Source organism: Salarias fasciatus, chromosome 15 (assembly GCF_902148845.1).
Source record: "Salarias fasciatus chromosome 15, fSalaFa1.1, whole genome shotgun sequence".
NCBI lineage: Eukaryota > Metazoa > Chordata > Actinopteri > Blenniiformes > Blenniidae > Salarias > Salarias fasciatus.
The window spans coordinates 28486871-28505599 of NC_043759.1; the positions used below are offsets into that span (position 1 = coordinate 28486871).

Here is an 18729-nt window from a genome sequence, read left to right on the forward strand (position 1 = left end):
CTGGAGCTAGCTGGTTAGCATCAGCTCCTACAGCTGGAGCTAGCCGGTTAGCATCAGTACCTACAGCTGGAGCTAGCTGGTTAGCATCAGTTCCTACAGCTGGAGCTAGCCGGTTAGCATCAGTACCTACAGCTGGAGCTAGCTGGTTAGCATCAGGACCTACAGCTGGAGCTAGCTGGTTAGCATCGGTTCCTACAGCTGGAGCTAGCTGGTTAGCATCAGGACCTACAGCTGGAGCTAGCTGGTTAGCATCAGGACCTACAGCTGGAGCTAGCTGGTTAGCATCGGTTCCTACAGCTGGAGCTAGCTGGTTAGCATCAGGACCTACAGCTGGAGCTAGCTGGTTAGCATCGGTACCTACAGCTGGAGCTAGCTGGTTAGCATCGGTTCCTACAGCTGGAGCTAGCTGGTTAGCATCGGTTCCTACAGCAGGACAGTCCAGTTTTAAATGAATATGCATTGAACCCTCACAGCGCAGCGCTCAGCTCGTACATGTCAGTGAACTCCTGCCCTGTTTAAAACATCTCGGTCTGAAAGGTTTCTGCGGCCTTCATCCTGCTCTTTGAATTTGATGCTCAAACTGTTTCCACTGCTCCACCAGGGATCTGGACCTGGACTCCACTTTCTGTTCCTCTTACCGAAACGGTGTGATCCCCAATAAATACACCGAAACATCATGAAAACCAGACTGAAAAAGTGCGGCTGTCTTTTGTAGTTTTGCGTCGGCGTGGTTGAGCTGCTGCTTTACGGACTCAGCGGGGCATGATGTCAACATAATGTGTGTGATTTGTGATTTTGTGGCTGAAGGCAGGCGTTCTGACCCGGTTTCTTCCTCTTCCTCCTCCTCTCCTCAGCTTGCGGCCGAGGCTTCTACAAGTCTTCCTCGCAGGACCTCCAGTGCTCCCGCTGCCCGGCGCACAGCTTCAACGACCGCGAGGGCTCGTGGCGCTGCGACTGCGAGGATGGCTACTACCGAGCGCTGTCCGACCCCCCGTCCGTGGCCTGCACAAGTAAGCCCCGCCCCCGGAACCGGGACCGGGTCCGAGCCCGGACCGGATCCCCGCTGCAGCGTGTCGGCTCCGTTATGTTGCAGGCTGCCGTGTCTGTTCTCTGTCTTCTGCTGCTAATGATGAGAGGAGCAATTTGCCACTTCCCGTCTGAGAGATTGCAATTACAGTCGTCGTTGGCGGCGGCAGCGGCAAGGCGGCGGCCGGCGCTGCAACGAGCCCTGTGCGTCTTCATTTGTCCCGGCCGCCGGAGCTGCTGTGACAGCCACTGATGGCTTATTTACCCAGGCTGAGGAGGGGAGGAGGCTGCTACTGCCGCATCTCCTCTCAGACGTGTGTTTTCACGCCGTTGTGTGTTTCTTGGCCTTGAGCTGCTGTGTGGGAAGTGGAGCCGCCCAGCGGCGCTGCGCTCTCTCTGGAGGTAAACACAACCTCCGCACCTCATCTGTGTGTCGTCTCCCTGCTGATAATCTATGGAAGCACTGCCACGCCGTCCCCGTCCCCATCCCCGTGCCCTCCCCCGTCCCCGTCCCCGTCCCTGTGCCCGTCCCCGTCCCTTCCACCACCCATTAGTAGTGGTGATGGTTTTATTTGAGGGAGAGTTGGCGCTCTGGATGGCGGCGTTCCCACTGGAGACGAGCAGGGAAATGTGCTGCCTGGTCCGCATCCTGAGCAGCTTTCCCCCCTGTGCGCTCAAAGTAGGCCAAGTCGAGTCTCTGATGTGTGTGTGTGTGTGTGTGTGTGTGTGTGTGTGTGTGTGTGTGTGTGTGTGTGTGTGTGACAGAGAGCGACTGCTGCTCAGATAATATGTAAATACAAGTTTACAGCGGTGCGTGGGCTTGTCTGTGTGTTGAATCAGGGTATCAGAAAGAGGATTTGGTTTGGATTTAATGTGAATTTACGGCCCGTTGAGCAACATCTCTAATTCAGCAGGCGTGTAGCCAGAGGTGAGCTCTTCTGCTCCAAAGCCGCACACTTTCACTTCCACACACACACTTACACACACACACACACACACCTTATCTTTAAATTAAAGTGTACTGCCAGGAGGAGAGAAAAAGCTTCAGGTATGCCAGAGGGTGGAAGCAAACAAAATATTGCTATTATAGCTGAGATGAAACAATAATTCATCCGTTAATGAGCTGCGGTGTCTCACCGTCAGTCCTGTCTGTCTCTTTAGACCGGGAGGGACGAACAGGGCGTGTCTCAGAAAAACACCCCAGGCTTTAAACCTCCCAGCAGCTGAACACTGAGCTTCCAGTGTGGACTGCTTCAATCAGTGGTGTCCAAGCTGAGGTCCGGGACCCATCTGGGCGGCCGCCGGGGATCCGAGCAGAGTCTGCTGTGAGGTTCCAGTGGGTTCACTAATTAACCCTGGGCGTGGAGGTGATCCAGCCAGTCCCCTTACGGCCCAGGTGACCAGCCCTTCATCAGCAGGTGAACTCATCGTCTTCCACCTGTCGGGCTGACAGAATTACAACGGGAAAGAAACGGGAAAAGAAAAGCGTATTGGAGGTAGAATGGAAAACAAAGGGATGAACGGTGCAGAGATCAACTGGAACGTCGTGTGAACGGAGCTAAACCCTCATTTTCAGTGGTAATTGTTGTCTGGATGCTGGGATGGGCTGCAGGGATCTGAGCAGAAAACCAAATAAAAACACCAGTAGAGTGTGTGAGGCTAATTAGAGTCTGAAGCAGGTCTCCACTCTCAAAGCTGCATGTCGACGCGGCGCTCCCTCCAGTGTTTGTTTTACCCTGCAGGTTCTTTGTTCTGCACCTTCCTATTGTTCCTCGGTGTTTTACAGAACATCCCATAATACGTCAGCCTTATTTTGGGACGAGCCGAAGCCTCCCGGGGGTTTCTGGCCTCTCCGGTGTCCTCAGAATAAACCTGCTGCCCTCAGCGTGAGCGCGGCCCGGCGTTCAGCTGCTCTCCGTCCTCGGCTTCGACGCCAGACAAGGACGTAACTCCGGGGCCCCGGACGGCGCCCGCCGAGCGCCGGGCTCCGGGCGGAGCGCGGAGCCAGCCGTACAGATCTTGTTCTGGAAGACAGGTCCATTACTCACTTCTCCAACCATCCTAATCGGATGTTAAGGCTTCACTCCGGCGGCGCTGGCATGCGGCGGCGAGGGGCGGCGGAAAGTTGCGTGCCGGCGTCCTCTGGCTGTTCCCTTCTGGGTAATCACCTTGGCCGAGCAGCGCGGTAATTACCCAAGTTGCCTAATGCACACTTTCCATTATTCATTTTCATTAACTTTGGGCCGACACTCCGTGACCCCATACCGTTATATGTAAATATGTATTTTTAACGCGTGCGGACGGCGTCGCCCTCCTCGCCGTTCGCCCGGCTCGTTTCTCGGTGCGGCCGATACGAACGTGCGTTTCCTCTTTGGAGGCCGGATTAAGCCGCTGTGACCACCAGTCACTGTGATTTGCCGACTCCTGCCCTCCGAGCCCCGGCGCCGTCAGGAGAGAGCAGTAATTGAAAATGAATTCGCTCTGCCTGAATAAATAGCTTGATTGACAGGTTTTCTTAAAGCGGGTTTGTAGAGCTAGCATATCGCGGGCCTTAGCAGAACAGTGAGCTGGATCCCTGGCACACACAGATTAAGAACGTGTCCATGAGGATTTGAGAGAAAATGAGATGAAGATGTAATGTGGGGACATGAAAAAGCCGAATCCGGGCGGAATAAAGACGAGCAGAAGAAGTTCCTCCCAGAGTCATTGTGTGTTTGAGAGGAGGCGGATCGGGAGCTTTCGCTTTGTGAGGAAAGTTTGTCCGCGCCATTCGTATGCAAAGAAGATGCGCTATATTGGGGAGGGGGGGGGGAACGGCGGGCTCTTCCTCCCGGAGGCGAGACACGGACCGGAGCTGTGGTCGACAGGCGGGGGAGTCCAGCATCAATCATGCAACAGCTGTGAGCGGCTCTGCCCAGAGCGGCGCCTGAAAGGGCCGATTGTGAGCAGGCGTGTCCTCCAGCGGCCCCCCGCTACCCCCCACCCCCCGCTACCCCCCCACCTCCACCACCACTCCAACTAAGCCTCCATGTGGGACAGCTGGAGACTCTCTCCGGAGGGTTCCAGCTGTACGATATATATCCTGAATCGTTATCGCGATATCGATAAACACAAAAGACCGATGAGCTGAGAAAAATGTTTGTCGTTAAAGTTCTGTCAGAATGACGAAGTCCCGTTTAATCAAAGGAATTATTAAATAAATTTAAATAAATTAATAAAATAAAGAGCACAAAAGCAAATACAAATGAAAAAACAAGGCAAGTCCATTGCTCTCCTGTTCCTCGTTGCTTCTGGGCTTTAACAATGAAGAGTTTTAACATGAAAGAGAGGAACCCCTGCTGACACCCACCGTCTGCATGATGATGCCCCCTCCATGCATCGTGAGCTTCGTTAGCTTCCTATGCTACAACCACAGTCTCATGTTAGCTTTTTTTTTTTTTCACCATTTCAAAGTTTGCGGGTGATGTAAACAGTCAGGGAGGTGAGGTTTTCTCGTGCTGTCACTAACACACACACTTGGTGTAGCGTGGCCAAACACACTGGCTCGTCTCCAGCCGGTGGAACTCAGCTGCAGCAGTCAGCAGTCCAGCTTCCAGCCTTCAGTCATACAGAAGAATCGTTTTTGACAATATCAAAGGGCACAAATGTTACAGTTAAAGCAATTAATAAAAAGGGGCTTCTTTTCACAGTCAGAGTTAGAGATATATCTATATGCAAACTCGTCTTTTTGTCATAACATGCAGCAGAAACATTTCGGTTTCGGTTGGCTGTGAGGACAGAGTCCTCTTCAGGGGGAGCGTCAGCCCGGCCCTGACTCGCTTGGTCTTTCTGCTAGAGGAGATTCTCAGACTGCTCTTTGAGGACCGGAGAGACGAAACAGATGTTTCTCATCTTTCCATGAATGGCGTCTGGAAATGATCCGTCCCCGTCCTCGCCATGCACATTCAGATTCACTGCGAGTCCCCGCATGTCGTAACATCCTGCTAATGCAGCCGGCGGAGTCAGCAGGAGGAAGCAGAGTCCTGCGCCGCCTCGCTCTGCAGCTGAAATACAGTTTTCAGCGACAAATCCAATCCTGAAGCAGCATAGCAGCGTGGAGGCATCACACGTCCCGGTCTTCAGCTGAGAGGAAGAGCTGCTCTCCTGATCCGGCTCGTCTCCCCTCACCAGCCACATCATTAGAGGCCGGGTCACGAGGTCACGACACACATTTGTAGAGTGAGGATTACCTCCTGGACCATTTGAATACTCCTCAGCCTTCCCACCCTCCCCGGCGCTCCCCAATTAGAGGCAGGCCGGCTAATAGGCGGTGCGGGTTAAGTTGGCCCCCGGGCGCCTCTCCGGGCCGATAAGCGGCAGATTCCTCCTTTCTAAGCCAGGATTTACTCAGGTCTTACAACTCTGCGCAGAGTGCAAGACGAGCTTTGAAACGCGAGCTGAAACAGCCCGGCGCTGCCCGGCGCTGCCCGGCGCTGCCCGGTGCTGCACAGCGCTGCACGGCGCTGCACGGCGCTGCACGGCGCTGCACGGCGCTGCACGGCGCTGCACGGCGCTGCCCGGCGCTGCACGGCGCCTCCTGCTGGGTTCTGTGTCTCCACATGGTGAGAAATGTGTGTTTTACCGAGCCGACGGTCGGCCATGACGCCTCCTGCTGCATCATGGTGGTGGACATCCTGGGCTCCGTCTCCATCACTCCAGAAGGGCTTTTTTTCTGCTCTGTGAGCCTAAAGTGGGCCGGGAGCCTGAGGTTGAGACCCGCTCTTTCATATTCATGCTCCCTCCCCGGCTCGGTCACGGCGGCGGAGTGGAGTGATTGAGACGTCTCCGGCCGGGGGGCTCCGGCCGCTAATCCGTGAAATGAGACTTGACTGGGAGGAGGAGTGAGAGCAGAGAACATGAGCGATAAGGACGAGCAGAGCGACGGCCACCAGGCAGAGCGAGGGGGCGGGGCCACAGGTGGCGTCCGGGCACGGCGGCCCCACATTCCAGAGTCCAGGCAGAGCGCGGCGGCGAGCCGAGGCAGCGGAGGGCCGAGAGCCGGAGGAGCCCGGTGTTTACAGGACACCTTCAAAGGCCGGACGCGGTGTGTGTGTGTGTGTGTGTGTGTGTGTGTGTGTGTGTGTGTGTGTGTGTGTGTGTGTGTGTGTGTGTGTGTGTGTGTGTGACCTACATGCTGCAAAAAACACATTCAGCAGGGGTCAGTGAGATGGGGGACTGATGAGAGCGTTAAGACGAGATTCAGCTGCTGCAATATGTACAGCGGCTCTGGAGGGAAAACACACTAGACAAAGAAAGACACACTCACACACACACACACCCACACACACACACACACACACACACACTTCTTTTTTTCCATTTTTTTTCTTGTCTTGTTTTGCTTTCTGATTTGTTGCTGTCCCTTAAAGGTGCATTTAGGAGTTTTTCAACTTTAAAAATACTTATTTTCCACCATAAATATGTTACAGATATTCAATGATGTGTACAATGTGCCCTGACATATTCATTACAAGTACCTCTAACAGCGCTAAATTGTCACTTGAAAGTTGCAGTGCCGGTCCGGCAATTTCTATTTCTTGGGCAGAATTTGAGATGATGTGACGTAATGCGCCTCCCGCTGGCCTGACTCGCTTAGCTTTCGTTTTGTCCGCCATTCCTCCGCCAGATGCTTAGCGAGCAACAACTGAGCAGTGCTGAGGATGGATCTTCCAGAAAGTAATACCTCTTTCCCACTGCAACTAGTGGGTCGACCCGTGTCTTCGACCCGCTAATGACCGGCTTTAGACTTTAGGAGCTTTAGACTCCTTTCCCACCGCCTGCAGACCCAGGGTCTCAGGGTCTCACCTCCTGCTGGCGAGCCGCGCCACTGCGTTTTCCCGCTCTGATGGTGTCCCACGTTGATGACATCATCAGCGCGACGAAGCACAATGAAAGTAAACAATGCAGCGGAAAACAGTCCCTGTTACCTGTAGATGGATCTCCTCTTCCCCACGGATCAGGAGAAGCTCTGTGGTCTCGCTATCCTGCCAATGCTGGGTCTTCTGGACGAAGGAAATCTCACACTGTGTCCAGAAACAACAACTAGTGCGCTAACGTAGCCGCGCTGTGGTGAAGTCATCATGTAAGTTCCTGGATGTGTCCCTCCTACTGAAAGCCGGTAGAAAACTGACCCAGTAAACTCCCGGGTCGATTGCAGGGTCGAACGACCCGGGTCGAAATGCGGGTTAAACCCTTTCCCACTGCCATGAGGAGCCGGGTGATAGCGGGTTTAAACCGGTTTTTTTGGCCAGTGGGAAAGGGGTATGAGAACAGACCGGCTTCTAGCACTGCCACAGCTCCAGCACAGACCCCACCAGGCAGAAGAAACTTAAAGGTTACTCTAGCACTGCTAACAGAGCGAGGAAGGAGTTCCCCTCTTCCGTGCACGTACATGGACGCAAGCCACAGGCACGAGTGTTTCACTAAGCTGCAGTTACACCCAAGGCCTGCAGGGGCCGTTGTTTCACATAAAACGTGCAAACTCCTTAATGCACCTTTAAAGGCCACCGTAGATAAGAAATACATAAGTTCAAGAGTACAATAAAGAAGCTGGTGGGACTGGGAGCTCTCTGGTGGGACTGGGTGCTCTCTGGTCCTCTCTGGTGGGACTGGGTCCTCTCTGGTGGGACTGGGTGCTCTCTGGTCCTCTCTGGTGGGACTGGGAGCTCTCTGGTCCTCTCTGGTGGGACTGGGTCCTCTCTGGTGGGACTGGGAGCTCTCTGGTGGGACTGGGTGCTCTCTGGTGGGACTGGGAGCTCTCTGGTGGGACTGGGAGCTCTCTGGTCCTCTCTGGTGGGACTGGGTCCTCTCTGGTGGGACTGGGAGCTCTCTGGTGGGACTGGGTGCTCTCTGGTGGGACTGGGAGCTCTCTGGTGGGACTGGGAGCTCTCTGGTGGGACTGGGAGCTCTCTGGTGGGACTGGGAGCTCTCTGGTGGGACTGGGAGCTCTCTGGTGGGACTGGGTCCTCTCTGGTGGGACTGGGAGCTCTCTGGTGGGACTGGGAGCTCTCTGGTGGGACTGGGAGCTCTCTGGTGGGACTGGGAGCTCTCTGGAGTTGTTGGACGTGGTGGTTGTCTGGTTGCTTTCTGCAGGTTGACGGTCTGATTCCTGATCTTGAGTCCTCCCTCAGCAGAACTTTGACCATCACGTGTCTTCAGCGCTGTGTGAGCATGAAAACCGGCGTGTCCGTGTCCTGATCAGCATGGTGGGCCATGTACAGTCCAAGGCTGAAGTATCTAAATAAAATCTTCAGATGGAATTGATGAATTCATCAGTCATAAGTGATGTTATCAGTTCCCTGCTGTATGGAAGTGTTGTTACTCTGCTGGCTGAACATCCTGCCTTCAAACCAGAATGTTGGCAGTCCGACGCCACATCCTGCCCTGGCCATGTGTCCTTAGGCAATAATTTAAACCCTTTAAGTGGTAAGAAATTGATAAAGATATGGATACTGGTGTCAAGCTATTGATTGATTATTGATTGAGAGCCAAAGAAATGACCACCGATGAATATGGAAGTGAGTCGGTGCGGGAAGCGCAGAGCCAGTGGACAGATTCTGAGCTACAGTGCCAACATGTCGCCACATCCAGCCTCGTGCTCCCCCGGAGGGAGGGGGCAGAGCGGGTCTCCCCCTCAGACTGCAGCTCTTCCCTCTGATGCATGAACGGCCTGTTTTGTTCAGTAAAGTGACAAATTTAATGAGAGGCGCGTCCCGCCCCGAAGTTCCCTCAAAGAACATCTGAGCGAGGACGGCAGTCCCAGAGTGCTAAACGCAGGTATTCTTAAAACATTCATAAACACAGAACAGCACTCCCATAATCTTTACTACTTCAGGGAGATTATTTATACCAACATCTGGGCCGTAAAAGCCAACAGCCTGGAATGTGAAAGATGAAAGCGGCAATTTGTTATTCATTGTTTTACGAGACGGGCTAATCTCTCTGCCATTACGCCAACATTTACAGGCGACTTCTGGACCGGCGGAGCCGCCGCCGCCGCCGAGCGTGGAGTGGAACTGGATATGGTACTTACGGGCCGGTGATAATCCCGGTTTAAATCTCCTCCGTAAATTCTGCAGGCGCGCTCCGCTCCGGAGTCTCGTTCAGTGGGATGTTAAGTTTCAGAGCGCCGCCGTCAACATGACGTACCGACCGGGCCGAGAGCCGCCGCCGGAGCCCGCCGCCCGCCGCCCGCCGCCCGCCGCCCGGGGCCGAGCAGGCTGCGGGAAACAGGCGGCGCGTCCCCCGATTAGCATTTGTTTTCACCGTGCGGCCATCTCCAGCATTTTCTGTGGCAGCTGCACATTTTCTGCTGTTAGCAGTCACAGGATAAACAAAGCCTCCGCTCCATCTGCATGAATCACCGCCTGCACGAGCTCCGTGTAAAACAAACCTACGCCGCCGTGAGCGGCGAACCGCAGCAACCAGACTTACAGGCTGGTCCCAGGCTGTGACCGACCAACAAGTCCTGAGAGGAGAACGCTGACCCTCCGCCTGCTCGTCGGTCATTATTTAAACTGGTTTTAAAAGACGAGTGCCTCTGCCTTCAGTCTGTTTCTGTGAAGAGATGGAAATGCTGCGGTTTAAATTCAGAGCCGTTCTCTCAGTCGGACATCATCCCTGTTGAGGGTGAATTGCAGGTAAAAGCTGGGCTTCAGGGATTTATTGAAGTATTGTTTTCTGCTATAAACTGATGAAAACAAAGCTGTCATACGGAGCTGGAGCTCCTCGGTCTGACCTTGTGTTGCCGGGCCGTTGCCTCTCTCTCACAGTACCTGGGCCGCCTCGCTCTGGATCGGACTGCTGCTTTAATTGAGTGTCAGTGTTTGGCTGAGCGCTGCAGTTGGCCCGTTCTCCCTGGGAGAACAGTGAGAGCACAGATCCAGGCGGCGCTCGGGCTTGGCTGTCACTTCCCTTGGCACCGCCGCGTTTTAATTCTGGCCTCTGCTGTGTCCGCCCCGTGACAGGACCTCCCTCGGCGCCGCAGAACCTGGTCTACAACATCAACCAGACCACCGTCGGCCTGGAGTGGAGCCCGCCGGCCGACACGGGCGGCCGCAACGACGTCAGCTACCGGGTCATCTGCCGGCGCTGCAGCTGGGAGCCCGAGGAGTGCGCCCCCTGCGGGCCCAACGTGGGCTACTCGCCCGCCCAGTCGGGATTAGTGGACACGTACGTGACCGTGGTGGAACTGCTGGCGCACGCCAACTACACCTTCGAGGTGGAGGCGGTCAACGGGGTGTCGGAGCTGAGCCGCACGCAGAGGCTGTTCGCCGCCGTCAGCATCGCCACGGGACAAGCAGGTAAGGACTTCACCCCGCTTCTGATTCCTAACGCTGCTCTGAGACGTCGGCTCAGGAGACGCAGGGTGGAAACCTTGTTTTTGTGTGTGTGTGTGTGTGTGTGTGTGTGGGAGGAAACACTGAGCTGAAGCTGAATCACCATCCACCAACACGTTTCCATGCAGTTCTCTGGTTTACTCAGTGGAGAGTAAGAGATGCTGCTTTCCTGGGAATTGAACCCTGGCTTTTGTTTCCGGCCTGCTGGACTCGGGGTCATGCTGGTTTGACCTCTGCACTCTGCTGCAGATGTTAGTGGAAGCTTTGAGTTAAATTAGTCAGTTTTACCTGTAGCGACGCTAATGCTAATGCTAATGCTAATGCTGGGCGAGCCTCTCTGTGATGGGTACCTGGACTGAACTCCTCGTCTGCTCTGGTGGGACTTGCTTTTTGGAGCGTTGGAATCCTGTATTGCCGGCTGTGTTGTTTCTGAATTTTCCTTTAGCAGAATTCATGGCCAGGTCATTTATCGGAGTTCAGTCTTCTTCAGAACATACTTTGTTGTGATAAACAGTAGAAGTGTGTGCTTCCTTCCTGTGGTTCTGTCTGGTTTCCGTCAGACGGCGTCTCACATCAGGGCTGGACCGACTGACACTCTAATATTGAAACCACTCATAAGCAAACTGCAGTAATGAACCGCCGTTAACATAATGGCTGCAGCGCGATGCGATCCGTAATATTTCCAGTATGCATAACGCTCAGATTAATTTAATGTGTGTATCGGCACTGCAGTGGGGAGCGGTGCTAGCGTAGCGGTGATTCAGACTCCCAGCGGTACTCGAGGAGCTGCGTCTCCGGGGGAATCTGCCCTAATTAAAACGCCGTGTTTTGAGTTGACAAACTCTAAATCCTTTTTCTTAATTATTTCTATGGATTCTCACTACAAGATTCCTCTTTCATGCTCGAGTGTCCGTGAAACGGAGCAAGCGGCATCGTTTACCGTGATAGATCGGCGTAATCAGGGCGTTGGGGGCATCAGGAGCATCAGAGGACTGAAGACTGTGTCCATCGTTTGCTTCCACGTTACATAAGCTACCTGTTGTTGGGAGATTTGAAGAAAAGCCCCTGAAATACTATTAAGAGCATAATGAAGGACTAAAAACGTCTTTAGAAAGCCAAACTAATCAAATTCCTTGGGGGTTAGCGGCTCTCGCAGGCGAGGCGACCCTCTCCATCTGTTCAATAGCAGGACAGCAGGAGAGAATAATGCCTTTACCATGAAGGCTGGAATTACACAGCGCTGCGGTGAATGGAATAAATTAAATGTGCAGTGAAGGGAAGTCAGCGGCGCTTTGATGTGTTTTCTTTGTATGCACACATGTAGATATGAGAGGTTTAAAGAGGTCGGCGTGAATTCAGCGGCGGCCTCACCTCCGCCTCTCTGGGACAGCGAATGGGAGCGCTGAACAAAGAGCGAGGACGGAACGTGTTGCTACGCGGCTTTTCAGAAGCTTCACTTGATTGTCGCCTGTCATGAGAAGAGCATTTAAGTGGCAGAAGAAAAACTTCTTCCAGAAATATCCTTGACTCAACACTCATGAATGTGGTTAGTTAAGTTTTCATGACTGGGTGTCGTCATGCGGAGTTGTCCCTCCTAAACAGTCTCTTTAAAAAAAGCCTTGTGGTTTGGGTCAGAGCGAAAGGCCTGTCCTCCTAGTTGAAGGAACAAGGAAATGAGCCACGGCACTCAGAACCAGTCGCGGCGTTTCTCCGTCTTCATGAAGATGGACTGTTGAGTTGACCTTTTTCCCTTTGACCTGTTGTCCTCACCGATATCTGATTAGAGAAAACATTCCAGGGAAGACAGACGCTGGTGGACACCACAGTATTAGGCAGTGAGCCGTCCATCCGTCTTCTGGACTTTCACAAAGACGGCCTAGAAATCTGCGGCCGGCTCGCCCAAAATATCTATATCGAGCTCTCTCACCTTATCACTGACTAATTTTAGTGAAAACCATCTTTTTCCACAAAAATTACCAACAAAATCCATGGTTTTTCCTTTGCTTCCGGTTTTCGATATTTCCTTTATAACGAGCAATATGATTGGTCGAGAGAGGATTGGGTTTCCGAGGTCGAAGCGTTCTGCGTTGTAGGTGAAGGGGATGTTTGTGATGAGCGCTGCTTGTCTCTCGTCCTCTGCGGACATTATCTCGGCGCCGCCGGCCTCATTGTCCTGCTCACTGGAGCCTCGCCGTGTCCGGCGCTCCCTGCGCTATCGGGTAATGGTTCAATGCTTTGTAATTGGAACGTCGGCGCTTCCTAAAACAATCGGGCCTTCCCGGGCGAGCGTGCAGGACCACTCATTAGAGAATGACTGCATTATTAAGGCCTTCATGGCTCATCATTCAGAATTGATTAACCTTTGCGTGGAGAGGCGCTGGAGGCCCGAAGTGCTGAAAGAACCTTAAAGAAGTGAAGCCCTCGCCTCCATGCCTCCCATATCCACCTGCTGAATGATAATCAGCGTGAGCAGAGGCTCGGAGCGAGCGAGCGGCGTGTGAATGCAGATGGTGATCCATCTGATGAGGAATTCACACCTCCCCTAATTATACCAAAGGAAATGTCTGGAGCGAGGCTGGAGCTGCAGAAGCTGCTGCTGAGTGCTTATTGTTCCCAGAAACCTAATTACCTCTCAGCTCTGTCTTAAATGAGTTTAAGTAGAGGCTGTAAGTTCCTGAGCCTGATTCCTCCAGCTCTGTCCTCGCCGGAGCTGAATGGGAATTTGTGGCGTTGAGGATTTTTCTTCTCCGCCGTCTTCGCTGGAAGTTAAGAGTGTGTTTCAATCAGCACTCCATTGTGAGTGGATAGCGCCGCAGAGCCGGCCCCGGAGGCCCTCCTCGCCTCGGCTTTCCTCCAGCGCACTTGTAAACAAGGCCTTTTGTTCTTCCAGCACACTCGTGAGTGGGCACTGCTCACAGAATTACCATTAATATTTATTCAAGCGGCAGTTCACATCTCCGAGCCAGAAAAATCACTGTGGAGAAGGGCGCAGACGCAGGATTGGAAGCTGGTTGTGGGAAAGGCTACAGGACCTGTTTGTGCGCGCACGGCGCGGGCGCACACTCGGCTGGAGACCAGAGCGGCGAAACGGGCTGCAGGTGCAATCAGCCGGAGGTATAAACAACACATTGAGTGGAAGGAAGAGCCTGTGGAAATTGATTTTAATGTTGACTGGCTGCGTCGGCCAGCAGCGCAGCGCCTGCTACCCTCCGATAGCAACTCTCACAATAGTGGAGCTGTGCTCCGACGCACTCGCAGGCTCCACGGGCCGGCCGGAGCACACGGAACACAGGCCGTGACTCCCTGCATTATTTAAAATCGGGTTAGTCTGGCTAGAAATGTTGCAGAATGCCAAATAATGTCCACGGGCGCCGCTCCCCGGCATCTGATAAGACACACTTCCCATTCTCCAGCGTTTGTTTGGAAAGACGTCCTCATCAGTCGGTTTGAGTGGTACTGGTGTTCCAGCCTAATAATGTGGGAACAGAGTACCTTCACTTAAAGAGTGTATACTGTCCCGTCCTCTGTGGGGAAACAAGCAGAAGTGGGGCTAACGGAGTTTAGGTAGACTAGGTATAGGTTGCTGGGAAGTATCTGAGAGGATGAACTGGATAACGTCATCTGGTAGAAACCTGTCTCTTTCCCAGTGCTGTAGAGTTTTTATACCTTCTCTAAGTCATTGTGGGTTATTGGCTGGTAAAAATACCGCCGCTCTAACCTCATGAGTGCCATGTTGTAAAAGCTCTGAAGGCTCCGCCACATAAAGTGCGCCATAAAAGCATCCAGTGTGCCGTCTGATTACATCTCTCAGTCCGCCGTGTCGGCTGGAAGGCAGCCGGAGTACAACACAGCGCCGTCTCTTCTTCCCGGGCCTGGACCGGCGCGACGGACCCGGCCCGGGTGACCTGCGCCCACACAGCGGCACTTCTTCACCACAAACAACGGCAGCTTTCACATGACGAGGCGTCGGGACGGTGACGGACGCCTGAAAAGGGCCGTAGCTGCACGGACAGACCTTCAGACCGCGGAGTGCCTTTGCTGTTCACGCCACCGTCTGAAAACATCAGATAAGGCCCGGTATCTCCGTCTCAATCGGGCTCTTTGGAAGTCTCGCACTTGACTTTATCGTCTGTGTTTATTTTTAGCCTTTCTTCGCCTCGTTTGTTTTGCAACGCCGTGAGAATGTAACACCGTGTTTTAGTCTCCCCCCTCAAGTACAAACCTACTTAAAGGCTGAAAGAGAACAACAGGCTGCTCCCTTCAGTGCAGCGGGGTGGGGGGGGGGGGGGGGGGGGGGGGGGGGGGGGGGGGGGGGGGGATGTCAGCTAAGCATTTCACTTTGATCTGAAAAGCCTCTCTGCCTTTTGTATGGCGTGAGAAGCAGATCTTCCCTTCTCCCATTCGGGGCTGAGAACCGTCTCCGGGTCTGACCGCTGGTCGCTACTACCAGGGATGATTATGATATTAAAAATGAAGGGGTCGAGCCGATCGCCGCCGCTCCGAGGTAACCTACACCTTATCGACACTCGATCAGCACTAAGTGGATATTGTCCACTGCATTTGTGAACGTAACACTTGGGGAACAATGAGTCCATTGATTTGTCCGTTTCTGTGTTCTGATCTGCCCTGGTGGCCTGAAACAGAGGGATGGATTGATACCACCCCCCCCCCCCCCCCCCCCCGAACGCTGCCAGCCAGTGTCGTTTTCTCCTTAAGCGGATCCTCCGTCGGAGCATTTGTCCCCGGTTTTACGTTACCTGAGAGCCCATTCTCTGATCCCCCCCCCCCGACACCCCCGCATGCTCGCTGTAATTTGATGAGCGCCCGGGCAAAGCAGGGAGGTTCAACAGCTGCAGTAAAGACCAGGAGAGAGAGAGAGAGAGAGAGAGTGGTCGGTGGTCTCCCAGCACTTGACCTGTAGCGTTCTGTAAACGCCTCCTGATTCGTCTGTCACCCAATCCGTCAGCAATGAATAATTTTCATGGAAGGTGCACTTTAATTACTTTCCCATTTAAATGGCATTATCGTGGCCTATCTAGGTAATTAATCTCACCAAGTATCCTGTTTCAGCCTTTTATTGCTGGCAGACGAGCTCCCAAATCCCCCCCCGAATCCGCCGTGGTTGAATGAGCCCTCCGTTCGCGGGAGCTGGCGTGGCCTCTTTCCCCGGCGTCTTTTCTCTGGGAGCGGCCAGCTGCTCGACGGCACGGCGGACGATCCGGGGCAGGCCGGAAGGGGCCTGGCCGACGGGCAGCGTCTCGGGCTTTTCAACAAACGGGAGCCGATCCAGAGCCTGATCGGCCCAGCCGATCCAGAGCCTGATCGGCCCAGCCGGTCTGTTTGGACTGGAGAGTGAGGGCTTCCTCCGGGCGGTCAGGGCTGCTGGATCAACTCTGCTCATGGATCCAGCACTTCAGCGGTATTCTTATTGGTGTTTTTGTTCGTAACATTTAAAAAAAAAAATATATATATATATATATATATATATAAAAAGATCATTCAAGCCATTTTTGGAAGAAATCACCACTATTGAGACATGGTGTTCGTACACTCATCATTTGGTTCCAGGCTGCAGCAAGAATAGAGAGGTTTACTTTGAAAGTGTACGTCTAAATATCCATTAGTCTGCTTTGACTTTTATTTTGAAAAAAGCTTCACTTCCTTCAGTGCTTGTTAGGTGTTTTTAGAAAACTCTGGTTCTCGTTTCGTCTCAGGACTCGGTACCTATTGATACTTTCTAGAACTCCTCATGAGGACCGCTAGCATAGCGCCTCCTCAGGCGCTATGCTAGCAGACACTGGGTGAAACACTTCCTGTAAACTATTCCAGTCGTCACGCTCCACCATCGCAACAGTCACAATGATCCATTTCCATGTTTGAAATATTCAAACTATAAAAATGACCAAAAAATGCAGGTACGTCCTGATTTGTAGCTCAGTGTGGAATAAACTGTGGATAAATTCTCTGTTGTGATGAATCATTTTCAACAAAGGTTCGTGAACAGGTTGACAGTCTGCGATTAAATACCGCGTCACATTTTATCACCTTTTCTAGATCAAAGCTGCTCTCGGCGGGATTTTCTCCAAATGTTTAGTAACTTGAGACGGCTTCTTTTGGCACGCCGGCTGTGTTGTCTGACGGCGCCACGACGGCACATTTCAGGCGCCCGGTTTGAATCCCGACGCGCCCAGAGAGCAGCGCAGCTCAGCCTGATGTGCTGCAAGAACCACATGAAAGCAAAGCTAATGCTAGCAGTGCTAACAGGTGAGGCAGTGCGTCGCAGCAGCGGCTCGTTCTGAGCCCCCCCCCCCGTGGACCGCCGTTGTTTATCTGCACGGCTGTGTTTATCGGCGTCCTCTCGGACTGCGGCGGCATGAATCGGGAGCGTGGGATGAGGTTCGGGCTGCGCGGCGCTCCGGAGACGCTGCGGCGTTCAGATGTTTGCGGCCTCAGCTGGGAATATGTGGAAGTTGAAACGGGGAGCGCTGGTGGGCGGGGGGGGGCTCGTCCTATAGGCTGCCGCACCCCCCCGAAGCAGACACCGCTTTAATAATTCAGACCTCCGCAAGGCAGCAGAACCAAACCCAGCCAGCCCCGTCCTGCCTCCTCCTTCCTGTCGGTCTGCCGGTTACCCTCCTGCAGAGGTTACAGCGGCTCGCCACGTCGCCATGACGACCCCCTCTCACTCCTCCCCTCAACACGTCGAGCTGTGTGATAGTTTGAGATTTCCCGGACGCTGGCCGCCTGTCCGGTGTCTTCAAGCACGAGGCGGAGCGGCTAATCCCCTCCGCCGCCGTCGCCGCCGCCGCCGCCGCCGCCGCCGCCGCCGCCACAACAGAGAGGAATTCCTGTTAATATGCAAAGTGGTCAAAGACGATGCCGATCCGGCTGCCGGCTGAAGCGAGGCGCTCCGAGGAGACGGCGGCCGGCGAGAAGCCCAGCAAGCCGTTGATTTCGTGCCACGTTCCGGCGCGGCCGCCGCTCCTGGGTCTGCGGTGGAGAAGCAGCTGTTTTTAGCTCGGCTGACGTGAGTCACCGCTGCCCTCGCCAGCCCTTCCCTCGTCGCTGTGCTGCCATGCAGCGGACGGCTCCGCGCTGAAGGCTCTTTCAACTTTTACACTTTAATAAGGGAACACTCAGGACCGATGGGTTCAGCGCTGCTCTTTCCATTCCTGGCTCCTTTACAGGTTTATTTCTTTAAAATAGATTCAAATCGAGATGTTTTGAGAAAGTGTCAAGGCTTTTCTGCAGTTGTTGGATTTTAATGATGGTGAAAGTTGAAAACATGTTGATCCCATCTTGGTCTGCTCACCTGCTAGAGTTCATCTGTTAGTCCGCTGCTTAATCAACCATGATATGATAAATACTAAACTTACTAGTTTTCTTTTCAATCAAGCGTCTCACGTGGAGGTCTGACTCTGGACTTAAATCCTGGTGAAACGGCTGAAAAGTCATTTTGAATCATGATAAAAATCCAGATTTTTTTATTGAAAACAATGTGATCAGATATTGTTGCCATATCAACTCCGTTTTCCACACAGCAGAACAAATCAAACTTGTGTGAGTAAAAGTGCAGCTCACAGACCGTGCTTTTATTTTGAAACCCAGTCCCACTTATTAAAGTCTCTCAGCGAGCGCCGCTAATTACGGCGGTCGGTCTGCGGCGGCAGATGAAGCGTGGGACAAATAACTGAGCGACCTGAGAACAAAGGAGCTGCTGGTGAGAAGACATATTTATCTGAGCTGCGAAGGACTCGCAGCACGCCGCCTGCTCACTGCGCTCATTGTTTCAGCGCCGCCGCCGCCGCCACGGCGCACCTGACCTGCCTGTACGCAGGTCTGCATTTCCACTCAGTTCAGTGTTAGCAACGCTCACTTCCTGCAGTAACACTTCACAATAACACACACACACACACACACACACACACACACACACACACACACACACTGCAACGACACACACACAGGAAACGAGTTAAAAATATTCAGGCTGTAGATGAAAAAGCTTCATCTGGTCTGATTTTAAATAATTTAATTTATTTATTTATAATAGCACAGTCTTTCAAATGCAGTAAATTAAATTTATAAAGTTAAAACCTGAACATGATTGATTAGCAGGTCGATTTGGACGAGTTTTAAATGATTGATTATAAAGAGTTGAAAATATTGATTTGTGATTTATTGTTAGCAGTGTTTTTTTTTTTTTTTGGTTAAATTTTTTTTCCAAGAGAAAAAGAGTATGAACAATATGCAAGAGTTAAATATATTCAGAAAGTTTATTTATACCACTGAGAAACCAATATCCTGAAGAAAACAGGTGAAAGTG

General features: G+C 52.9%; 1 protein-coding gene across 2 annotated transcripts in view; it reads left to right on the plus strand.

Moving 5' to 3' along the window:
* Positions 1 to 18729, plus strand: part of epha7 (eph receptor A7) — a 78035-nt gene that overhangs the window by 17649 nt on the left and 41657 nt on the right. For both annotated transcript variants that reach the window (XM_030109824.1, XM_030109825.1), the window contains exons 4-5: positions 855 to 1010; positions 10032 to 10367. In XM_030109824.1, coding sequence (XP_029965684.1) covers positions 855 to 1010; positions 10032 to 10367 — 492 coding nt within the window. The remainder of the gene's footprint in view (positions 1 to 854; positions 1011 to 10031; positions 10368 to 18729) is intronic.